Source organism: Syngnathoides biaculeatus, chromosome 7 (assembly GCF_019802595.1).
Source record: "Syngnathoides biaculeatus isolate LvHL_M chromosome 7, ASM1980259v1, whole genome shotgun sequence".
Taxonomy (NCBI): domain Eukaryota; kingdom Metazoa; phylum Chordata; class Actinopteri; order Syngnathiformes; family Syngnathidae; genus Syngnathoides; species Syngnathoides biaculeatus.
The window spans coordinates 26,813,154-26,838,943 of record NC_084646.1 but is presented as its reverse complement, the minus strand read 5'-3'; the positions used below and the strand labels follow the sequence as shown (position 1 = coordinate 26,838,943).

Below are 25,790 nucleotides of genomic sequence, written 5' to 3'. Positions count from 1 at the left end.
TCACCGTTACCGGCGAGGAGTGGGAGGACTGTGTCTTCGTTGCTGCGCAGCGGGAGGCACCAGGGAGCGCCTGGCCGGGGCGTCTCCTCTGGCCGCCACGCGGAGGTCCCGGGTAGATGGCCAAGCAGGTTCCTTCATATGGATTGGTGTACTTAAACCTACCGGGCGCAGACGCTCAGGTGCTGGAAACGGGGGGAGGTGAAACAAACTGACTGGGATGAAAGATTCATAATCAAAATCAACTTCAGCATGGTGGTGCCTTGTAGAGCGTTGGCCTCACAGTTCTGAGAATTGGAATTCACATCCCAGCCCCGCCTGTGTGTCGTTTGCATGCTCTTCCTGTGCCTGGGTGTGTTTTCTCCAGGCACTCCGGTTTCCTCGCACATCCAAAAAATATGCAACATTCATTGGAGACTCCAATTTTCCCATAGGTGTGATTGTGAGTGCGACTGTTGTCTGTCTGCATGTGCCTTGCGATTGGCTGGCAACTAGTTCTGGGTGTACGCCACCTCCTGCCTGATGACAGCTGGGATAGGCTCCAGCATGGCCCACGACCCTTGTGAGGATAAGCGGCTAAGAAAATGGATGGGAGTGAGCGATTTTTTCATTTTATTTTTTGACAGTAACATTTTACAGCCTTTATTTGAAACATTCAAAGTGGATATAACAAAGGCTGGCTGTAAAGGTGTTTTCTTCCCCCAGTTTCACCAAATATTTTTAAAGCATTTAATATATGGGTCCTTTTCTTTCCCAGTCCCTTGTCCACCTTCTACCTTTAGAGTGGATATTGAATGTGAAGAAAATGCTGCCATCCTGACATGGACCTCTGCTGAAGGTGCTGCAAAGTATTACGGCTGTGCCCAGACTGTGGAAGGAGAAAGTCTTTACTGTGTCAGTGCCAACAATTCATGCACTATCAAAGGACTGCAATGTGGTAGCATGTACAATTTCTCGGTTGAAGCCTCTGACGGCTTCTGCAACAGTTCGTTAAGTGCCTCTGTAGAGAAAGGACCAGGTAATACCTACACATACAGTAGATGCATAAATTATACCAAAAACAATTCCTTAATACACTTTTACATTTGAACCATCACGCCTATGAATAATTAATTTATTTGTACTTCTTTCTTCAGTTCCGTGCGCTCCCACTGCTGTTGATGTTAGGATGCAGAAAATAGCCCGAAATCACTGGCTCATGACAAAATGGGAAAGAGTCAACTGTTCATATGTCGAGTACTTAGTGGAGATATCTGGCCAGATCCAAGACAACCATCAAGCCCTGATGAGTCTCTCTTCTTATTGGCTCTCCGTGCCATACTTTGAGACCCTGATGCCTTGCGGAACATTATACAACCTCACGGTTCGCTCAAGAAACTCCGCTGGAACCAGTGAACCTTCTAGTGCCTTTTCTGGAGTCACAGGTAACACAGGACACCGGAGACCCATTCAGTGCCATTGTGGATACTTTATTAAAAGATATATTGTACAGTGAAGAAAATAAGTATTTGAACACCCAGCTGTATTGCAAGTTCTCCTACTCAGAAATGATGGAGGGGTCTGAAATTTCCATCATGGGTGCATGTCCACTGTGAGATATTCTAAAAAGAAAAATTCAGAAATCAAAAAGAATGATTTTTTTAACAATTTATTTGTGTGATAAAGCTGCAAATAAGTATTTGAACACCTATCTATCAGCTACAATTCTGATCCTCAAATACCTGTTAAAGTCCGCCTCCACTCCATGTATTATCTTGAATCAGATGCATCTGTGTGAGGTTGTTAGCTGCATAAAGACACCTGTCCACCCCATACAATCAGTAAGACTCAAACTTGTAACATGACCAAGACCAAAGAGCTGTCTAAACACACCAGAGACAAAATTGTACAACTTCACACAGCTGGAAAGGGTTACAGAGAAATTGCCAAGCAGCTTGGTGAAAAAGGGTCCATTTTTGGAGCAATCATTAGAACATGGTAGAAGCTAAACGTGACGGTCAATCTCAATCAGAGTGGAGCCCCATGCAAGATATCACCTCGTAGGGTCTCAATGATCCTTAGAAAGGTGAGGAATCAGCCCAGGACGACACGACAGGACTTGGTCAATGACCTGAAAAGAGCTGGGACCACTGTTTCCAAGGTGACTGTTGGTAATACACTAAGACGTCATGGTTTGAAATCATGCATGGCACGGAAGGTTCCCCTGCTTAGACCAGCACATATCAAGGCCAGTCTGAAGTTTGCAAATGGCCATTTGGATGATACAGAGGAGTCATGGGAGAATGTTTTGTGGTCAGATGAGACCAAAATGGAAGTTTTTGGCCATAATTCCACTAACGATGTTTGGAGGAAGACAAACAATGAGTTCCATCCAAAAAACACCATCCCTATTGTGAAGCATATGGGTGGTAACATCATGCTTTGGGGGTGTTTTTCTGCACATGGGACAGGACGACTGCATTGTATTAAGGAGAGGATCACCGCTGCCATGTATTGTGAGATTTTGGGGAACAACCTCTTTCCCTCAGTCAGAGTATTGAAGATGGGTCGTGGCTGGGCATTTTAACATGACAATGACTAAAGCACACAGCCAGGAAAAACAAGGAGTGGCTCCGTAAGAACCACATCAAGGTTCTGGAGTGGCCTAGCCAGTCTCTAGAGCTAAACCCAATAGAAAATATATTTGGAGGGGGCTGAAACTCTGTGTTTCTCAGCGACAGCCAAGAAACCTGTCTGATCTAGAGAAGATCTATGTGGAGGAGTGAGCCAAAATCCTCCTGCAATGTGTCCAAACCTGGTGAACAACTGCAGCAAACTTTTGACCTCTAATTGCAAACAAAGGCTACTGTAACAAATATTAACATTGGTTTTCTCAGGTGTTCAAATGCTTATTTGCAGCTGTGTCACACAAATAAATTGTGAAAAATCATACATTGTGATTTCTGGAGTTCTCTTTTTAGATTATCTCTCTCTTTCAGTCCCTTCCATGATGTCTAAGTGGGAGAACATGCAATAAAGCAGGGTGTTCAAATACTTGTTTTCTTCACTGTACATGTGCTCAATTGTTTATTTAACTGTGCAAGACACTTCTATTTACAGTATACAGTATAATGCAAAATCACAACAAAAATCACCTCTGGGGCCTTTTCGTGTTTACAATGTACAGTTGAACCATAACCTTCCGGTTAAAAATTAAAGCTTTACAATTTTTGTCTTACTCAGATAAAATGTTCTACTCACTGAAATAAGTATAAAATGTGGCACACAAAATAGAGGGACTCAGAGAAGCTGGACTTAGATGTCTTTTCAACAGCATGTGGTGGTTTACTTTCCAGTGCCATGTGCTCCAATGAATGTACGCTACAGTAGCATCAGTCAGTCTGCTGTGATTTCCTGGGAGACGTCAGTCCTGGCCACGGCCTACAGCGTCTACGACGTCTCAGGTGAAGGCAGCGTTGAGCTTTGCACCACCGCCGGCCTCTCCTGCCAGCTGACCAACTTCAGTCCTGGTACCATTGCAGTGATAGCCAGCAATGCTGTTGGGGAAAGCCTCCCCAGTGGCAATATTACAGGTTAGATCATGTTTCAGGTCGACCTGGCTTTTTCTTTTGTAAAATATAACTCAAACTCGAGGGGTGTTTAACACGTACTTCAGTCATTTATGAAACAATAAATCTAGTTTATCTGAGCTAAAATCAATCCATCTATCCATTTTAATAGCCGCTTTTCCTCACGAGGGTCGCGGGAGTGCTGTAGCCTATGCCAGCTGTCAACGGGCAGGAGGTGGGGTACACCCTGAACCGGTTGCCAGCCAATCACAGGCAATTAAAGATAAAATGTTACTCAAGTACAAATTTAGTTTTTTCTACCAGAAATACCGATAAAACGCTTGAAGAAAATATGGACGATATAACTTTAGCAATTTATATGCAGTGATATCGAGACAGGACAATGGATGATCTTATTTCTATATGTAAACAACAATGCCGACCAATCCTGACCAAAATCAAAAAATATATTTCTCTGCTCTAAATCAGCTTCATGTCACTTTTTCACTATTACAATATACTTAACCCTAGCGAATCCATGGGGTCACAATTTCAAAAGAGGATTTGGATGTCTTGGGTTCTCTAGAGTTAAAGAGGGTGAACAATTAAAGTTAGCTACAAGGCTAAAGTAGATTTTGCATTTTGCGAGGTGAAGGTATTTTTAATCATTTAGCAAAAATATGATACATTAAATGAAAATTGTTTTCCACCATTATCCTTTCAAAATCTAATATGTGCTCCTATGATTCCCAGGTCCAGGAGGAACTCGCAGGAAAAGAGATATGCGGTCTTCACTGATCCATTCCAACATCGACAAAGGTTAATGTTGTTTTATGACAACTAACTCAACAATTACCTGTCATTAGTCGTGTTCTTTTTGACTGAAATAAAAAAAAGCCCTGAGTCATCTTTATTCCTCTCTAATCTCAGCTCTGGAAATCCCAAACATTGGAAACTTAATATTAAGTGGAGTGTCGATACATGTGAACTGGACACCAGTAAATGATGCAACTGAGTATATACTCATCGTGGTGGAGGAAGCGAGAGAACAACATTATCAACCCCGAGTAAGAATTGTGGAAAGTTATTTTCACACAGAGACTGACCTCAAGCCCAGGACCACTTATTGCATCATGGTGGCAGCCAGAACCCCCATCAGCCAAAGCAACTACAGCAGGCCAAAGTGCAAAACCACCGCTGCCTCCAAATGAAACACACCCTCTTAGAGAAACATTGGATTGCACAGAAATACTATTTTGCTTGATAGATGTTCTGTTGACAACAAAATTATGATCAAATCTCCATAGAACCTTTTTTTTTTTTCAAGCGCGCACTAGTTGTACCTGTAATGACTGTATTTCTGGTAGCCCAAGTACATTTCCATGACTGTTGCTTGAATATGGAACCACTGTACTGTATTGATCTTAAATCATTCACTGTCTTTATCATAAATTGTGTTGATAGTTTTCCTTTTCTTTTCTAGATTGTATTTCTTCATTCAACAGATTATTATTCCCGTACTGGAACAAATTGCTGGCTATATTATTCATGAACATAAACTATATTTTCTGATTGATGCACCATATGAACACAGTAATATCACTTATTTAAAAAATCAACTCATGTCCCGTTTAACTTCACAAACTCATTTTTAACTGTCCATGTGCACATGAAATTACATGATATGACACAAATAGAGCTCGTGCATATGACGTCACCTTTTTCACTGTGCCATATTGCCGGTCAAACAGAGCTGCTTGAGGTTGTGGGAGACATTGATGAGAACATTTACATATTTACAATACCCAAGACCTATTCTGCTGTTCTGGTTATCACAACAGACGAGACAGATATTCAAAAAGGTCATTCGATGGAATATCAGATGAAAACACTAGAAAATATCGATAGATTTCAGCAATTAAACATGACGGAAAATACACACACGCCTGTGTAGTGATTGCTTCATTTCAGGTAGGAATTATTCTTCTCAATCTCAAATTACCAAGAAGTATTTCTCATGCCAAGTTGGCTCATTTGAGAACAATGCGTATTTAAAAAAAAAGTAAATAAACCATCTGTTGCAGCAGAGAGGTTAAAGTGTGGCCGCAATCGCTTCATAGTACGTTCCGTGGAGACGACTCCGTCCTCATCATAGTTAATTAATGTGAATTTGTGTAAAACCAGGGGTCATTTATCTTCTTCTTTTCCTTTCGGCTTGCCCCGTAAGGGGGCGCCACAGCGTGTCATCTTTTGCCATCTTAGCCTATCTCCTGCATCTTCCTCTCTAACCCCAACTGCCCTCATGTCTTCCCTTACCACATCCATAAACCTTCTCTTTGGTCTTCCTCTCGCTATTCTGCCTGGCAGCTCCGTTCTCAGCACCCTTCCACCAATATACTCACTCTGTCGCCTCTGAACATGTCCAAACCATCGAAGTCTGCTCTCTCGAATCTTGTCTCCAAAACATCCAACTTTGGCTGTCCCTCTAATGAACTCATTTATCTAAATATTGGTATTTGTATTGAATACTAGCTGAAAAGATCGATGGATTCCGGCAAAAGTTAACGTGTCGCTGAACACACTTCTGCGTTCACAAAACTGTCAATATGTGAGATTTACTCCTGATTGAGAACAGATCCGGCAACAAAGTATTTGTATGCATCCAGACTTATACACTTTCAAACTTTTCTTTGTAAATCTTGGCGACTTACTCACCAGATCCATGTGTATATCCAGTTGTCCAAGACAAGCGGAACCGAATTAACAGTCCAATTTCTTATCGGCGAAAACAATGACTTCGGGATTAAATGCGGGTCCTCTGTGCTGAGTTTATCTAACTTTTCCAAGTACTTTCATTTATTTTAACCTTCTAAATATCTAACAGTATCGGACCAGATTCTGGGCGTCGTACTCCAAGACATTTTTTCATGTCGTCTCCAACCGACTGAACAATGCTTCGTTAGACCGGCAATATGTCAATGTAAACAAAAGTCAACTCATTTTTTGACGTAGGTGCACGAGCTCTATATAGGCATTGCTACACACCAGTGGAGATGCCAGCCCTATTTTGGGTGGGCTCACCCCTGTTTTAAGATATGTACATAGGGGAGCCTACTGTACTTTAGCGAAACAAAGAAATCAGTTCTGGTACCAAATAGTGGCAGTAGTTACAAAGACCACAGCAAATCAAGTACTTTATTGCTGAGAAATCAATAGTACAGCTGTTTCTACAATGTTTGCTTTAACATTACTTTCCACAACTTCTGTTTTCAAATTAATCCAGGGACCAGTTCTCTCTACCTCTTATCCTCACTATTGTTACGGGTCTGCTGGAGGGAGGGTACACACTGAACTGGTCCCCAGCTAACAGTAGGGCACATATAAGCAAACAAGCATCCACATTCATGTGAAGGGGACATTTAGTCTTCTGTTAACCTGCTCTACGATGCATGTTTTTGTCATGTGGAAGGAAATGAACATACTCGGTGAAAACCCATGCAAGCACAGGAGAAGCTACACACAGGAATGGCAGAAGCTGGTTTTGAACCCACATCTGAGCTGTGAGGTGGATGTATTATGGAAATAAATATGTGCCACCAGGATTTGAATTTGAAATGCCACAGAAAGCAGTATTTGAATTTCACACATCACAATCACATTTTCCGTAGTTGTATTTCAGTGTAACTCTTCAATGTTAATTCACTGGCTACAATTGGCTGTCTGAAATTCGACCGGCTACAATTAGCTGTCTGAGATCTGACTGGCTACAATTGGCTGTCTGAAATTCACCGTCTGTGGCTGTGTACTTCAGGTCAGAACCAAACAGGCAGCCAATCCAGTTACGTTTTCTTAGTATGTGACGTCACCGGACTGATGGCACATATTTACTTCCATAATGTGCTCACAAGTTGCCTACCGTGCTAATGATTTCAAATTCACTTGGTTTGTTCTATGCAAAATTGTCCAAGTCTGCGAATGTGAGTTGTTGTTTCTACATTTTGCATTTAGGGTTCACATTTGATTATTAAATGGGACACATGGGCCCGTTCAATTCAATTCAAAACAAAACAAAAATATATTCAAATATGTGAATAATATGTATGATAGTATATTTTAATAATACAACAATACATTCTCATTTGTATTGTATTATTATAATAAATGTAATAATTAACTGACCAATTATATAGACCCATATAGACTGTAGTACTTGAAATATTGGTTATTTTTTGCAATAATTTTATGTACAGTAAATTAGTTAACAAAAGATTAATGAGATAAATGAATAAAAAAAAATCCACTACCAATGCAAATTAATGCAACAGATAATCTAGTAGTCGTGATAAGAGTGTTGGGATGAAAGAATGGAGTGGGTCATATCTGATGGTTCGAAGGACGAATAAAGAAAGACAGTTGACCTAATTTTTATGGTCAATTTGTGAGTTGAAGGAAGACAAATTGTATTTTCCGGAAGTCATGGATTAACCCCGCCTCACGAAAAAGGCTATCTTTTTCATGATTTACGTTGAAAAAAAAAAACACAATCCAAACAAACAAACAAGCAAACGAAAATAAATCTAGAGTCAATATTGCCATCTAGTGTTGGAAGTTTCAAGTAGCAATTTCTAACCAGTTGAGTAAGCAGCCGCGAGTCAAAACTACAAAACGGTGACCGAAATGTATCAGCTGTTCAAACCGTCGCTTCACGCCCAGCGACACGACTTTGTGGTGGACTTTGTCAGGAGGAATAAACCCAAAAAGGTACAATTTCTTTCTTTTAACAAGCACCTGTTGGTGATCAATTCAATCACTCCCGGTGCCTGATCGACCTAAGATACTGTCCTCGTTTTAACTTTTTTTTGGGTCACTGAATAACAAGCTGACTCGCTGTACTTCAGCGTACTTTATATTCCAGTGATTGACTGTTTTTGTCTCAGGTGGTGGACTTGGGTTGCGGTGAATGTGGCCTCCTTGGCAGGCTCCGCTTTAACCATCAAATTGCATTGTTGATCGGAGTTGATTTAAATGGCGCCAAGCTGAGAAAAAAGATGTAAGTGTGTCTACGAAATAAATACTGACCATATTCTACGTCAGGGAATTTGACCCAAGTGTATGCTCTGTCATGTATTTTGATGTAGTACTTTTGAGCGACATTGCACCGGCGACCCTTATAAAGACTTCCGGTACACCGATGCTAGTTTTCAATGGCACGATAAGTAAGTTTTGTCGCCATGTTGGAAGTTGATTTGCTGAAACTAAGCTAAGACTGAAATGGAAAAACAAGTTGTTCGTGGTCCCCCAACACACTCATATATTTTAAAATCTACTTAATAGATGTGTTAAGATGAGTGCTTAAAGACTGAATATTGAGAAAGTGGTCGAGTAGCAAAGTCGCAACATTTAAAAAAAACTGCCTTACGCAATGAAATAATCTCTTACTTCCAAATTCTATGTGAACAAACTGAAACCATTTCACTTAATGAGCGAGAATAGTTCAACGCTTTTGCTCAAACAACATTGACTTGACGCAACATTAGCCTCAGCTGGCATTCTGGCAGTCACAGAAAGTTCTACCCTTATTTCAATATTGGTTCCAGTAAACAATGAAGCATGAGTTCGGCCTTCCCAATATTATTTCTGGAGCCAAAACACACAGCATGATTCACTATATTCTATAGTGCTATCAAATTTATGTCTTCAAACACTGAATAAACACTGGAACAAAACAATTTGTCAAACTCCAGTAAGATGTATGATGTCACAGGAAAAACTACAGTATAGAAAATGTATGTATGGATGGATGGAGGTGAAATGGTGGACTGTAGGCTGTATTTGTGACACTGTACAGCTCTTGGCCAATGACTTTTTCCTCACAACTGTGAATAGAATATTTAAGTCTTAAATAAAGTTTTGCAATGGGAGACAGAAAGACAGTGTCACTAGTAGTCACATCATGTCAATACGAACACTTCCTTCCAAATTTAAACTTGTTGACCTGTCTTGTGATACCAATGGTGTGCCCTTCCTCAGGCATGGACTAGCGCCGTTATCTGCTGACTATCTGCAGCCAACCTTTGATCAACTGTGTGTACAGCTGTACCAAGGTTCTGTCACACAAAAAGATGCCCGCTTCAGAGGATTTGACTTGGTGACCAGTATAGAGCTGTAAGCTTTGATGTGATTGGCATCTATTCATGTTTGTAATGTGTGTAAAATCCAACTCTGTGTTCTTACTCCACCCCCCACGCTCCCCAACACACACACACACACACACACACACACACACACACACACACCACACACACACACACACACACACACACACACACACACACCACACACACAGCATAGAGCACCTCCGCCTTGATGATTTGGAACCATTCACTAATGTGGTCTTTGGATACATGGTTCCACAAACGGTCATCATCAGTACCCCAAATTCTGAGTTCAACCCACTTTTTCCTGGACTATCTGGTTTCAGGCACAGTGACCACAAGTTTGAGTGGACCAGAATGGAGTTTCAATCATGGTGTGTATTTTTTATTTTTTAAAAACTTATGTTCATCCAAATTTGTTTCCAATTGTAATTTAAGAATTAAGGGTGCATGGTGGGGTTAGTACATCTGACTAACAGTTCTGAGGACCCAGGTACAAATCCCACCCCCGACTCCGTGGAGTATCCACATTCCCCCTGTGTGGATTTTCTCCGCAGACTGTTTTTTTTTTTTTTCCCCCACAGCCCCAAACCATGCATGGTAGGTTAATTGAAGACCGAATTGCCCGTAAGTGTCAATGTGAGTATGAATGGTTTGTTTCTCTTTGCCCTGTGATTGGCTGACAACCAGTTCAGGGCATACCGCGCCCCTTGCCAGACGATAGCTGGGACAGGCTCAATCACGCCTGCAGCCCTGAGGATAAGCAGTGAAAGGAAATGGATGGATAGAAGAAGCTAGAAAAAAACCATGGAAGGATTGAGATACTGTGCAAACAATGGACCTTTCCGATAGTGAAAGGAAATGGATGGATAGAAGAAACTAGAGAAAACCCACGGAAGGATTGAGATACTGTGCAAACAATGGACCTTTCCGATAGTGATCTTAAGCTCCGACCCCTTAGCCATGTCCCACAAGCTTCCAAAATGGCGATTGAACAGAACATGTTTGAAGTCGATTCTCTATTGCGTATTCCAGATAATATTGCGGTATGTTTTTTGCCAAATGCGTCGGACTTGTCCAAGAGAGTTCTACAGAGAGCTCTCAACTATTTCACGCAAGGATATGTACACGGAATTAAGATTTTGGATGGAGCACGACGCAATGTCAGAGGAACAGCGAAATGTTGGTGATCGATGCAAAAAAAAAAAAAAAAAGCTTGACGCCTCACAAACTTCATGTTGAAATCCAACAGGATACAATACAATAGTGGAATCGTACTGCGCGTGTAAAGCAAGGTGAGTACTTATTACTTGGAAAGATCACAAGTAATATCATTGTAGTCTTTATAAGTGAGTGGGTGTATTCATTTGTTTGTAATTGAACCCAGTGCTCTGTCTTAATAGTCTGATGTGATACAAATAGGCAAATAGACATTTCTCTTGCATGACAACGCACATTTACGTACCACTAACCTGACTCTTCGGCATAAAACATTACACACTTCATTCAGCAAATCAGTGATACACTAACAAAGTGAAGGTTGTTCTCCTGCAATGTATAAAGCACTGATAATAATGAAATAAAACTCAGAAGATACTTCTCCCTCACTTACTTTGAACATACAGCCTTGTGTTTGTTGATATTGTTCACATCTAATTGTACATGCGGTCTTCTGCAAGCCTTAATCCATCGTAGACACTTCAACTGTATTTTAGTCTTTGGAAAATGAATCAGCCCCTTGTAACCTCGCAGGATATCTTTCATCAGAATTGCACTTTCCCCAAGCGCATCTGAGGACCATTTTCTTCGTAACAGTAACTTTTCCAAGCGCACGCTACTGACAACCAGCATTGCTTGTGGGACAATATGGCAAGAGGGGCGTGTCAAGCCATGGGTTAAGACAATGCCGCTGTCTGATTGGCTATTATTGTACGAGTGATTGACAGGTCAAAAGGTCCATTTAGACTGGAGCCTGTTTTCGAACCCTAAACTCAAACTCTGTGAAATGTACCACTGTGCTGCCTTAAAATATGAAATTTGTGTTTTAAAAAATTAAACCAATTTTGTTTATTCTTACAAAATATTTCTTAACCCAGACTTATAAATTCTACATTTCTTTATGTTGAAACTAAACTATGCAACAATTAAAACAAATATTGGATATAAATTAGTTTTGTATCTATTTCTCAAAATCTTCAAATTCCACAAATGGGTTTTGAAAAAAAAAAATAAAAAATGTTTGTTTCCAGGGCCCTGAATGTTTGCTCAGAGTTTGGATATATGGTAGAATTCACTGGTGTGGGACAAGCTCCCCCAGGCCAAGAGCAGAGGATCGGCTTCTGCACCCAGATTGGTGTGTTTCACAGGCTCATGGTGGACAGAGTTGGTCCCATGTTTGGTGACAATGCAGAAAATAATTATCCATACACACTGGTAAGTACAGTGGATTTACAAGGTAGCGGCTCTGGAGGGTTACTCAGACTGTACAGTTTTGTTTACTGTTTTAATTGCAAAACACAATGTGAATGAACTGCGTAACTATAGTAAATATGTTTTCTGATTAGGTTTATAGCGTAACCTATCCCAGCCTATGTGATGACAACATCCTGCGGAGGATTCTGGTCAGTGAGTTGCTGTTTTGTGCAGAAAAGCTAAAAAAAGAGTGGCTTGAAAAGCTAACAGGTAAGGGTCACTGTTTTAAATTGTCAGGTTGAGGACAAACACGCTAGAAGACTATTGTTCACAAATTACTTAAAGGTTGTGGCATGTATTTTTTGTTTTATGGGGCTAGGTGGCTGATGGCGCTTGTGCTACTTGGATTTATTGAATATTAATCTTTACCTGGCTAATTATATAGGTTTCCAGATTTCTCTGACATATTTTTTACTAATCCACTCTCAGATAAACTAGAAGAGGTGAATGCTGTGGAGAAAGATGAGACAGGAGGAGAGTGTGGTGAAATCTTTTGGTCAAATTGTCAAGAACCACAGTGTCACAATTTACACAGGTATGTATCCTAAATATACACCAGCGATGTAATTTAAACAGGGTTTGCACAATCATGACAAACCTGGAAAAATTACTGAAGAATTAAGTTTTGCAAACTCTTTGAAATATTGCGTGGAGATTTACAATTTGTAAAAGATCAAACGGTGTAATGTGTGATTAAAATTTTATGACACAAAAGTGCGCTATCATGTTCATAGTTTCAATGCCCACTTGGTTGACTTGTGTGCTGTTGTGCACACACAGTCTTCACCATGGAACCCCTGCAACGTACTCACAGAACCCCTAGGTTAGTGGTTTTCAAACTCGGGGGTGGGCCTCCTTGTTGTTCATGTTGTTGTTGATTCCCAAGTAAAGCATATGCGTATTTATTGAAAAATTGTGTGTGTGCGTGCGTGCGTGGGTATGTGTGTGTTTGTTTGTTTGTGTTTGGGGGGTCGTGAAAATAATTTCATCTCCAAAAGGGGGTGCTGCAAAAAAGGTTTGGGAACCACTTCCCTTGGGTTTGATCAAAACCAGATTAAGAATCACTGATTTAATATGTAATAGAATAAAACAATTTCTTTATCCATGCATTGATAAAATCATTTGGAGCTTTACCTACCTTTTCAAAGAACAAATTTCCCTCATTCTAAAACATTTGCATAACTTTGAATTTGCAGTATGGACACATTTTGATCATACATTTTGATGAATTTAAACTGCTAGACGATGCTAGCGTCTACATTCTGTTTACTTGTGCTCCTTTTAGCGTTTACAAAATTAATGTACTGGTGAATGTTATTTCTGCCTCAGGCATGTGTCGGTGGCCCTGCAATTGCTTTGTACTTGCTGCCCCAAGTTAAGGGAGCTGAGTAGAAGTCTAAGCAATCTCAGACGACTAATTGTAGATGATCCCCAAATTAAAATGAATCGGGAGCGCTCTGCTGTAATCCTCTGCTGTCTGGAACAAGGTATCGTTGACTTCTGGCTTCAGCTTTGAATTATAATTAACATGGCAACCGTTTTATATGCAACTGAAAGCCAATGGTTTCTGTGGTGGTCATACATTGACTTGTTTATAAACCTAGGAGATGAAGAGCCTAATGATCTGACTGACAGCGGCTATGCAGAGAGAAGCCATGTGGAAGAAGAAAACTGGGAGATAACTTGTTAGTGTCCACTAAGTTGGAGGGTATAACTGGTTTCTGGACAAGTTAGGTGATCTATGGATGTATAAAAGGAAGTCTACCAATACCAAAAATATAGAGCACATGTGTGACTAACCTGATTCACTTTTATTCAACAGTGTAAGGTACAAGTTATTGGCATCCAACAGTTTAAGCAAGCAAAAATTATTTGGAGGTAAATGGGAACCACTTGTAGGGTGTGTTTAAATAGCGCAGTACATCACTTTACAGAAACATACAAATAGCACTTGTATATAGACACAGCTTCACAGAAGAGAGGAAGGAACCATGTTTGTAACATGTTACCCACATGAGTTTACCTGTCACATTTAAAACAAGAATCCCGCTAAATAACAAAATGAATTTACACAGATATTCGGTAATAATAACTTCATATTGAACAAGTAAAGAGTAGAACACATTTTGTAAACAGTACAACATAGGAAAAATGGCACAGGATCAATTTAGATCGAACGCTGTGATATCTTGGTATTTCCAATTTATTTAAATCATGCTGAACACGGAAACACCCAAAGGAATAATACTAATTAAAATACATGATTTTGTGCAGGGTTCTCTAAATCTGTCCTTCATTCTAAATAACAAGTTGAACAAAACTGAATTTGAAAATTGTGCAAATATATGTGTGCAAATCATGAATGCTCAATTGATGTACATGCTGTATAAATGACAGACTTGGATGTCATTTCTTGTTACATGGAAGTGAATCCCACTTTTTTTTCACGAGTTAAATTGCCATTTGTATTTTTCATTGGCTTGATAACGTCGGTGGTAACAACGAGCGAGTTTATGGTATATGAGTAATTAACTGCAAGGAACAGCGCATTGTAGATACAAGTACTGTACTTAACATTGATTTTGATTCTCAGGTTCACACAGCTCTAATTAATGGTGAAGCAAATTTATGTCGTGCATTTCATGCACAAGGTAACTCATTGTGCTTAAACATTTAAAACGGGGATAAATAGTACAATTAAAATGGCATACATGCAAGAAATATTTAAAAGTGGAACCTGAGCTGCAGCTGATAAATGCTTTTTTTTGGGCGTCTTGTCAGAGGTCTCTTACAATAGTCAAGTCTACTTGAGATAAAAGGATGGTCTGCTTGGCGCATGTAAGCCTTCACTCTGGATATGATCTTCAGATGGTACTATGGTGCCATATTAGTAATTTATTTGATATGAATGTTGAAAGTCAGGTCCAAATCAGTACACCACGGTTTTGAACTTGGTCCTTTTGTTTTTTTTTAGAGAGAGTGACTCCAGGTATTTACCAACAGCAGTCATGTTTTCTTTTTGGGCGTCTTGTCAGAGGTCTCTTACAATAGTCAAGTCTACTTGAGATAAAAGGATGGTCTGCTTGGCGCATGTAAGCCTTCACTCTGGATATGATCTTCAGATGGTACTATGGTGCCATATTAGTAATTTATTTGATATGAATGTTGAAAGTCAGGTCCAAATCAGTACACCACGGTTTTGAACTTGGTCCTTTTGTTTTTTTTTTAGAGAGAGTGACTCCAGGTATTTACCAACAGCAGTCATGTTTTCTTTTTGGCCAAAAACAATTCTGTTTTGTGGTTTAAATGAAGAATTTTGTGCCTCAGCCAGTTATCTTTTTTTAGACAGTGACACAACACCTCAATTGGACTACAGTCATCTGGAGACACTGCTAGATATAACTGTCTCCATAGCTATGACGATGAGGCAAAATTAACATTCTGAAGAATTTGACTCAAAGGTAGAATATACAGTACAAGCTAAACGGGAAGGATCTAAGAACTGACTGGTGAGGGACCCCATAGGTCTTTGCCATTTGGTAAGATGGAACACTTCCAATGGTTACAAAATAACCTTTCCTGCAGGTAGGACCTGAATCATTTAAGGACTGTTCCATTTAATCCTACCCACATTTCCAACTCGTTTAGCAGTATATTGTGTGTTACCATATCAAAAGGCACACCGAGATCCAACAAGACCAGAACTGACACGTTTCCCGTATTTAACATTTTATCATTTACTGTACCACTTTGATAAGAATAGATTCTGTGATGAGTTCTGAAATTTGTCAAAAAGTCAATTTACGTTCAAGAAATTTCCGAGTTGATTTATAAAAACTTTCACAAGAATCTCTGCTATGAAAGGGAGATTTCAGATGGGTCTCTCTAGCTTGTTAACATGGAAGCGTCCAGCACTTTTTTATTTTTAGAAGGGTTACTTACACTTTTAATTATTACGGTACATGACTACCTTGTATGTTCTTCGTGGACTGGAGCCTTTGCTTTCAGATGCATTTAGAAATTAATAATTTTTAAAATATCCCAACAGATAAATCCTTTGATACTGTTTGGTCAATACTAAATAGTGACACATGACCTAATGTTTAATACAATACAGTATGATATTTTACCAAATCAGATGTGTAAAACTGAAATATTTGTGGTTCCAAAGTTTATAACAGGGCAGCATGGTGGTTCAGCTGGAAAGTGTTGGCCTCACAGTTCTGAGGTCCTGGGTTCGATCCCGGCCCCGTCTGTGTGGAGTTTGCATGTTCTCCCTGTGTCTGTGTGGGTTTTCTCTGGGCACTCCGGTTTCCTCCCACATTCCCAAAACATGCAATATTAATTTGACACTCTAAATTGCCTCTAGGTGTGATTGTGACTGTTTGTCTCGATGTCCCCTGCAATTGGCTGGCAACCAGTTCAGGGTGTACCCCGCTTGCTGCCCGTTGACAGCTGGGATAGTATCCAGCACTCCCCATAACCCTCATGAGGATAAGCGGCAAAGAAATTGGTTGGGTGGAAGTTTGACTTTTTGTATGTACAATTTTTAAAAGTACTGCTACCATTTTTGTTGGAAATTTTGAAATCTAAAAATACTTTGAGTATAGCGCTCATGCCCCTACATCACCGAAATCACGTGACTGGCCATATTGCCGGTCAAACAGAGCATTGTTCAATGCTAAGTCGGTTCGAGACGACATGAAAGTATGTCTTATATGACGCCCAGAGTTTTGTCCGATACCGTTAAATATTTAGGAGGTGATAATAAACTAGGGTACGTGGAAAAATGAGAGACACTTGACATAGAGGACCCATATTTCATGCCGAAGTCGATGTTTTCGCCGATAAGGAATTGGACTGTTAATTCGCTTCCACTTGTCTTGGACAACTGGATATACACATGTATCCGGTGAGTAAGTTGTCGAGATTTATACAAAAAAGTTCGAAAGTGTATAAAAGTCTGGACGCATACAAATACTAGATCCGTTCTCAACAGGGAGACGACTCGTGAATGGGGAAGTGTGTGTTTGGCTACACGTTAACCTTTGCTGAAATCCATCAATCTTTTCAGATCTATTCAGTACAAATACCAATATTTAAATAAATGACCACTGGTTTTACACAAACTTGCATTTACTAACTATGATTGGGGAAAAAAAAAGAGGACAAGCGAGTCGGCTCCTCCGTAGCGTATCCCAAGAAGTATTTATAATGCCAAGTTGGCTCATTTGAAAACAATACGTTTAAAAAAAACAAGACAGTCGTCTCCAACGTACACGGAAGCATGTTGCGGTCACACGTTAAACTTCGGTCTCCCTGAGAATTTTTTTTTTTTGCGTTCTCAAATAAACCCAATGCATACCACTGGGATAGGCTGCAGCCCCTGTGCACGGAAGCATGTTGGGGCCACACATTAACCTACGTAAATCTCTGCAACAGACAGTTTTGGACTCATTTGAGAACAATGCATATTAAAAAAAATTCTGTCGAGGAGAGGTTTGCCCAAGTTTAATGTGTGGCCGCAACACGCTTTCGTGTACGTTGTAGATGACTCCCTGTTTTTTTTGTTTTTTTTTTTAAACACATTGTTCTCAAATGAACCAACTTGGCATTATAAATACCTCTTGGGAATTTGAGATTGAGAAGAATAATTCCTACCTGAAATTAAGTGATTGCTACACTGTCGTGTGTATTTGTTTGGCCACCAGCCATCACATTTAATTGCCGAAACCCATCGATCTTTTCATGTCTTTTCAGCTCGCTATCTATAGAATGATCTCTTTGAATATCTGTCTCGTCTGTTGTAACAACCAACAGCACAACAGGTCTCGGGCATTGTGAATATTCTGCTCCGGTCCAATGTCACCCACACTGTCGAGCAGCTCTTTTTGACCGGCAATATAGCGCCGTGAAAATGGTGACGTCACGTGCGCAAGCTTTATAGTCAAACTCTTTTCAAATAGGTCTTCTCAATTATCAGGCATCACAACAATGTATATTCCTATAGTTCTACAATTTGATAATCATATTGTTGATGTGTATACCTTGTTAGCAAGTCTGCCTCACAATTCCGAGGACATGCCTGTGACCCTAGTGAGGATAAACGGTAGGGAAGATGAATAAATGACTGAATATTGTTCATGTATTTCAGGCTATTCTAGTCAGTCCACCAGTGGTAAGTCCATCCACCCATCCATTTTCTTTGCCGCTTATCCTCATGAGGGTCGCGCGGAGTGCTGGAGCCTATCCCAACTTTCAACGGGCAGGAGACAGGGTACACCCTGAACTGGTTGCCAGCCAATCACAGGGCACATCGAGACAAAATTCAATATATAATACATGGGTGGTGATATCAGTACCTCAGATGTAATTTATGTCCCAAATGATCATTGATAGTTTATATTGGCTTCTTTTTAGGTCTAAAGGGTTAATGCAGACAAAACAAAACTGTAGTACAGCTAAAGCACAGCAACCTGGCCGTTAAGTACTGCACTAAGAATTGTCACGGGTAACACTGGTTTGTTGGAGTTTTGAAGTAAATTTATCAAAGTAGTTGCTTTTACCACTTATACACTCAGTTATGTCTCTTCCAGAATAATGTTAGAATGTTCTCTACAGTGTACTTTGAGACTGACAAAAGTAGTCTCTGATTAATGTAAGTTTCTTTCAGCTTGTCCCTTTTGTGGTCACCACAGCTCAGATGAACGGACATATTTGTTTGGCACAATTTTTACGCCGGATGCCCTTCCTGACGCAACCCTTCTCAGGGAGTGGAGGCCCCAGTGGGATATGAACCCACAACCCCTGGTTTACCAAACAAATGCTCTAACCACTCAGTTATGGGGCCTCACAGTCTCTGATTAATGTAAATACAGTTAAAATTGGTCTGTATGCACGCACATTGTAAAGCTCCTGACACCTGTTCTGTATAGTAAATTATTATTTTGCCCAATTTCAAGGTGTTTACAATAGCCTCTCAGCAGCTTCAATGCAAAAATAAGCAAAAAAATAAAAGGAAGTTAAAAACTGTACAGAACTAAAAGGAATGTATTGAAATTGCAATGCGTTGAAATCCTCTTGCAATCTGATCCTTTTTTCTTCGGCACATTCGTTCTCAGGAGTTTGTTTAGAAAATTAGGTGATCATGGTGGAAATATGTGGATGGCATTAACATAGGTAGGTACCCCTTACTAACAAGACAGGGGGGAAAAAAATCAAACTTTTTTGCCACATTTAAATGTGATACCACTGGACAACTACACATTACACAAGTGTCAGAAAGCAAGTGGTCAGTTGTCGGTAAAAACACAGAGGCGCTACTGCGACATCTGCCACTCACTGGTCACCAATTGTAAGACTTTGGATTGCTAATGTGATATGTAGCAAGAAGAAGACAAATGGTCACAACCCTACTTCCCCTTTTTTTTTCTTGTGGGCATGGGTGCATGCACTCAGGCCATAATCCACGTCAACGCTTTATTACCACTTGCTCGTATGCTCCAGCACCAACCCTGCAATGTAATGACAAAATAAGAAATTAGAAGACACAGACTTCAATGTTTTTCTTTCTTTTACATCTTGATACTACAGACAGGGAGTCCTCGGGTTAAAACGGTTTCTACTTAAGTTCGCCATCCTGTCTAGCTAATGTGCATAGTGCTCGTCTGTGTTTGTGCGTCGGGAATATCTTTGCATTTTTCGCCCTCCTTTTTAGACATTATGAGCCCAAAGAAGAAAGCTGTGTCTTTTAGAAATCCTTCTGCAGCCAAAAGAAAATCCATTACAATGGAAACGAAGATCAAGATTGGAAAACGGAGAGACAGCGACAAACATCGGGAAAGAGCTAAGCTTCAGTCGGTCGACCTGGTTGACAATGGACTTTTGCATCTCCTGCCATGAAAATCCTCTCGAGGCATTTGTGTGGGAGAAGAACAAGGAAGTGAGGTTTTTTACAGATGTCCAGACTGGCGGGTTTGTGTATTTATACCTATTTTACCAGTGAGAAATTACCTGTTTTTTCTGCATGTTAGCCAAAATGCCAGCTCGTTGTAATTGCTGTATTTCGGTCGAACACTCGAGATGATGGATTCACTCTTCACACGTTTCCAAAAGACCCCGTTCGTCGTGAAAAATGGATTGCAGAGGTTCAAAGAACAAGAGGTTTGTGTGTTCCAAATGACGTGTGTATAGAGCTATTAAAAAAATAATAATAGGGGGAGACTAATTTGTCTCAGTTTCTAGCATATATTTGTGAATTTGGAATAAATCCCCTTGGTCAAACCAGCAAAATATAACAAAACACTTGTATTGTGTTTTAAGACAATTTAATCACACACACTGCAAGACATATTGACAAAATAGAAGTACAAAGATAATTTATTAGCATGCAACACAAGCTAACTAGTAAAACGATATATAGTCACCAAACTCGAACAAATGTAATTTCTAGCGAATGTTCCAGCACGGCAGTGTGGCTGTTACTCGGCAGTCCGCCATCAGTTAGCCTCTGCAGCGGTCTGCCCAAAAATCCCCAAATCTTTCTTTTTCATCTCCCAAAGCAGGTGGCAAAGAGTGTTTTCAATGGCATTTGTCCCAGTGTGACATCTGCAAATGACATTGCAGGCAATATGGCCGCCACTTGGATGTCGAGTGAGACCTCCGCAAATTTGCGCATTAATGACACGCTCTCCGTAATTTTTTTTTTGTATAGACATTGAAGTAAGTAATATATGTAGTTTTCATAACAATATCTATTTTAAAATGTATATTTGGGTGTCAGTGGCACTTTAAAGTCAAAGCCTGTATTTTAGCGCATGTAAAGGTTTCTGTTCCTATGTTGGATGCAGTAATCAGAAAATGACGTTCTTTGATACTTGTCTAGATGGAGAGGCTACTTACGTTATGGACTGAGGACCAAATTCCTTCGCAATAGCTAAGCACAGCTTACCCTTCTTCTCCATCCATCTCTCAGCAGTAATGGTAAGTACAGCATCTTATTTTTTTATTTGAATGTATTTGTTTTTCTATACAAAGTATTTTGATGTATATTGAGATTTTAATGATAAAGTCCGATTTACAACGAAATTTGAGTTACATTACCAACATGGTAACGGAACTCGTACGTAACCTGGGGACTCGCTGTACTTATTTTTACAGTATAAGAGATAGGAAGCAATTTTTTGGGGTAGGGGCAAACCAATTATTAAATGCATGTGATACAGATGTAAATAATTCCAAATTGATATACAGGAAAAAAAGTGTTCAACAACATAGTGCAAGGAGGGTAAAAAGTGAACTTCAATGAGGCACATACACAGATTAGGGCTGTAACAAATAACGGGGCTGTGCCATACTATACCATCCATAATAACTTCTAGTAAAGCTACACTTCTGACAGCAGGGCAACAGAATTTCATCATTCTCTTTCTGCAATTATTTTGCACATTTTCTAGTCTCTGTTGGGTCTCTCCACTCCCTGAGCTCTGCAAAGCTTTCATGTATTTTTGCAACACTTACTGCACGATAAACGTACGTATCTTTACAAAAAGGCTCGCCAACAACAAGACTCGTCTGAAATCAAATATTTACTGAGGAGGAAAACCTCAAACGCCAGTCCCTACACGACCTGCAAAACCTATGTTTTGTACACAACGAGGACCGTGAGTGGTGATGGGAACAACGAGACATGTTTGTGATCAAATCGTTGCTGTGGAAGAAACATCAAACGTAAGTAACTACATACTGTAACTGGTACAATCTACACAACTTGTACAATGAGGACCGTGTGGACTTATAAGAAATTGCACAAGTGAACTCAAGCTTCATCCACGAGAGTGAGAGCCATTGTGGTGTTAATCTCTTTCATCCCCATATCCTTTAAATCGACATATCCTTTATATTTATAGACTCACATACCCTTTTAACTTCAACATAGACTAGGTAGTATGTTGTTTGTGTACCTTGTGTGCTGACTTTATTTGATTGTTTTTTGTTTTTCTTTACTATCTGCAGCCTGGCGGGGGGGCACAATCCTGTGTAACTTGTAGGCCGGTCCCAAGCTCGGATAAATGCAGAGGGTTGCGTCAGGAAGGGCATCCGACGTAAAACTGTGCCAAACATATATGAGCGTTCATCAAACGAATTCCATCACGGATAGGTCGTGGCCCGGGCTAACTATGCCTGCCCCTGGCACTGTTAATCTGCAAGCCGTAGGTAGAAATTCAGATAATGTAGGTCAAAGGCAAAAAAAGAGGAGGAAAGCTGCTTGGTCGGCAGAAGAAGAAAAAGGAATGCACAGACCCTACCACTGTGTGTTGGGACTTTGAATGTTGGGATTATGACAGGGAAAGGTCAGGAGTTAGTTGACATGATGATTAGGAGAATATAATATAGAATATAAGGTTAATATATTGTGCATCCAAGAGAGCAAGTGGAAAGGGAGTAAGGATAGATGTTCAGGAGCAGGGTTTAAATTATTTTACCATGGAGTTAGATGGGAAGAGAAATTGAGTTTGGGTTATTTTTAAGGAAGACATGGCTAAAAATGTCTTGGAGGTGAAAAGAATATCAGAAGGAGTGATGAGGATGAAATTTGAAATTGAGGGTATAATGTATAATATGATTAGTGGCTATGCGCCACTGGTAGGATGTGACGTCGTGTTGAAAAGAAATTCTGGAAGGAACTAGACGAAGTAGTTCTGAGCATCGAGAGTTGATAAGAGGTGACGAAGGCTAAACTAGAGGCATATGACGACATGTACTCCACGTTGGATATGAAAGAAGGAGAAAAGGATCTCTACAGGTTGGCCAGACAGAGTTGATAGAGATGGGAAGGATGTGCAGCAAGTAAAGGTGATTAAGGATAGAGATAGAAATATGATGACTGGTGCCAGTAGTGTCCGAAGTAGACGGAAAGAGTACTTTGAGAAGTTAATGAATGAAGAAAATGAGAGAGAAGGAAGGGTAGAAAAGGCAAGCGTGAATGACCAGGAAGTGGCAATGATTAGTAAGGGGGAAGTTAGAAAAGCACTGAACAGAATGAAAAATGGAAAGACAGTTGGTCCTGATGACATACCAGTGGAGGTATAGAAGCAATTATGGAGGTGGCAGTGGAGTTTTTGACCAACATATTCAGGAGAATACTAGCGAGAGAGAAGATGCCAGAGAAATGGAGGGGGAGTATGCTGGTCCCCATTTTTAAGAACAAGGGCGATGTTTGGAGCTCTGGAAACAATAGAGGAATAAAGATGATGAGCCACACAATGAAGTTATGGGAAAGAGTAGTGGAGGCTAGACTCAGGTCAGAAGTATCGGCGAGCAACAGTATGGTTTCATACCTAGAAAGAGTACCACAGGTGCATTATTTGCATTGAGGATGCTTGTGGAAAAGTACAGAGAATGTCAGAAAGAGCTACAGTGTGTCTTTGTAGACCCAGAGAAAGCCTTTGACAGAGTACCAAGAGATGAACTGTGGTACTGCATGGACAAGTCTGGTGTGGCAGAGAAATACACTGAAGAAAAATTTAAACACCCTGCTATATTGCAAGTTCTCCCACTAAGAAATCATGGAGGGGTGTGAAATTTTCATCATAGGTGCATGTCGGCTGTGAGAGAGATCTAAAACGAAAAATCCTGAAATCACAATGTATGATTTTTTTTTTTGCGATATTTGTGTGATACAGCTGCAAATAAGTATTTGAACACCTATCAACTAAAATTCTGCCCCTCAAAGACCTGTTAGTCCGCCATTAAAAGTCCACCTCCACTCCAAGTATTATCCTGAATCAGATGCACCTGTGTGAAGTCGTTAGCTGCATAAAGACACCTGTCCACCCCATACAATCAGTAAGACTCCAACTTGAAACATGGTCAAGACCAAAGAGCTGTCCAAAGACACCAGAAACATAATTGCACAACTCCACACGGCTGGGAAAGGGTACGGACAAATTGCCAAGCAGCTTGGTGAAAAAAGTCCACTGTTGGAGCAATCATTAGAAAATGGAAGAAGCTAAACCTGACTGTCAATCTCGATCGGAGTGGAGCCGCGTGCAATATATCACCTCGTGGGGTCTCAATGATTCTTAGAAAGGTGAGGAATCAGCCCAGGACTACACGACAGGACTTGGTCAATGACCTGAAAAGACCTGGTACCGCTGTTTCCAAGGTGACTGTTAGTAATACACTAAGACGTCATGGTTTGAAATCATGCATGGCACTGAAGGTTCCCCTGCTTAAACCAGCACATGCCAAGGCCCATCTTAAGTTTGCCAATGACCATTTGGATGATACAGAGGAGTCATGGGAGAACGTTTTGTGGTCAGATGAGACCAAAATGGAAGTTTTTGGTCATAATTCCACTAACTGTGTTTGGGGGAAGATGAATGATGAGTTCCATTCCAAGAACACCATCCCCACTGTGAAGCATGAGGGTGGTAGCATCATGCTTTGGGGGTGTTTTACTGCACATGGGACAGGACGACTGCACTTTATTAAGGAGAGGATGACCACTGCCATGTATTGAGATTTTGGGGAACAACCTCTTTCCTTCAGTCAGTGTATTGAAGATGGGTCGTGGCTAGGTCTTTCAACATGACAATGACCCGAAGCGCACAGCCAGGAAAACCAAGGAGTAGCTCTGTAAGAAGCATATCAAGGTTCTGACGTGGCCTAGCCAGTCTCCAGACCTAAACACAATAGAAAATCTTTGGAGGGAGCTGAAACTCCATGTTTCTCAGTAACAGCCCAGAAACATGGCTGATCTAGAGAGGATCAGTGTGGAGGAGTGAGCCAAGATGTGTTCAAACCTGGTGAACAACTACAGGAAACGTTTGACCTCTGTAATTGCAAACAAAGGCTACTGCACCAAATATTAACATTGGTTTTCGCAGGTGTTCAAATAATTATTTGCAGCTGTCTCACTCAAATGAATAATTTTTTAAAAAAGCTTAAATTGTGATTTCTGGATTTTTCTTTTTAGTTTATCTCTCTCTCAGTGGACATCCACCTACGATGAAAATTTCAGACCCCTCCATGATTTCTAAGTGGGAGAACTTTCAATATAGCAGGGTGTTCAAATACTCATTTTCTTCATTGTTAGAATAGAACAGGGCATGTATGAGGACAGCAGAACAGCGGTGAGATGTGCAGTAGGTGTGTCAGAAGAATTTAAGGTGGAGGTGGGACTGCATCAGGGATTGCCCTGAGCCCCTTCCTGTTTGCGGTAGTAATGGATAGGCTGACAGATGAGATCAGACTGGTATCCTCTTGGACCCTGATGTTCGCAGATGATATTGTGATCCGCAGTGGAAGCAGGGAGCAGGTGGAGGAACAATTAGAAAGATGGAGGCACGAACTGGAAACGAGAGGAATGAAGATTCACGGAAGTAAAACAGAATACATGTGCATGAATGAGAGTGGCGGAGGAGGAAGAGTGAAGCTACAGGGGAGAAGAGAAGTGAGGGTGGACGACTTCAAATACTTGGGGTCAACAATACAGAGCAATGGTGAGTGTGGTAAGGAAGTGAAGAAACGGGTCCAAGCGGGGTGGAACAGTTGGCGGACATTATCTGGTGTTCTATGTGACAGAAGAGTCTCCGCTAGGATGAAGGGCAAAGTT

At 40.5% G+C, this 25,790-nt stretch overlaps 2 protein-coding genes and 1 long non-coding RNA gene across 7 annotated transcripts in view; 2 read left to right on the top strand and 1 right to left on the bottom strand.

The window, feature by feature from the left end:
* Window positions 1-3,262: 3,262 nt before the first annotated feature.
* The window catches only part of LOC133503240 (EEIG family member 2-like), a 58,672-nt gene continuing 36,144 nt past the window's right edge, over window positions 3,263-25,790 (bottom strand). Inside the window, exon 11 of one of the 2 annotated variants that reach the window (XM_061824626.1) lies at window positions 3,263-3,547. In XM_061824626.1, the coding sequence (XP_061680610.1) occupies window positions 3,427-3,547 (121 nt within the window). In that variant the 3' untranslated portion in view covers window positions 3,263-3,426. Of the gene's footprint in view, window positions 3,548-14,119; window positions 19,687-25,790 lie in introns of those variants that run through there. The other variant, XM_061824628.1, reaches the window with a different exon arrangement.
* Window positions 8,010-13,970, top strand: henmt1 (HEN methyltransferase 1). Of its 4 annotated transcripts, none has more exons than XM_061824622.1 (10): window positions 8,010-8,306; window positions 8,483-8,595; window positions 8,684-8,761; window positions 9,576-9,710; window positions 9,892-10,074; window positions 11,950-12,133; window positions 12,265-12,382; window positions 12,602-12,707; window positions 13,502-13,659; window positions 13,777-13,970. In XM_061824622.1, the coding sequence occupies exons 1-10, from the start codon at window positions 8,223-8,225 to the stop codon at window positions 13,860-13,862; spliced, it is 1,245 nt and encodes a 414-aa protein (XP_061680606.1). In that variant the 5' UTR covers window positions 8,010-8,222; the 3' UTR covers window positions 13,863-13,970. The 4 variants fall into 4 exon arrangements, with proteins under 4 accessions (XP_061680606.1, XP_061680607.1, XP_061680609.1 ...); XM_061824624.1 differs by having other exon boundaries at window positions 8,017-8,306; window positions 10,027-10,074; XM_061824623.1 differs by lacking the exon at window positions 8,684-8,761 and having other exon boundaries at window positions 8,013-8,306.
* LOC133503241 (uncharacterized) overlaps window positions 20,069-25,790 on the top strand; it is a 31,559-nt gene continuing 25,837 nt past the window's right edge. Inside the window, exon 1 of the long non-coding RNA XR_009795687.1 lies at window positions 20,069-21,154. This is a non-coding gene — a long non-coding RNA (uncharacterized LOC133503241). The remainder of the gene's footprint in view (window positions 21,155-25,790) is intronic.

Excerpts from the sequence above, each read along its gene's own strand:
- henmt1 (XM_061824622.1), top strand. The coding sequence starts at position 8,223 with ATGTATCAGCTGTTCAAACCGTCGCTTCACGCCCAGCGACACGACTTT. Across the intron at positions 10,075-11,949 it reads AGAATGGAGTTTCAATCATG|GGCCCTGAATGTTTGCTCAG; the intron begins GTGTGTATTTTT and ends GTTTGTTTCCAG. Across the intron at positions 12,134-12,264 it reads ATAATTATCCATACACACTG|GTTTATAGCGTAACCTATCC; the intron begins GTAAGTACAGTG and ends TTTTCTGATTAG.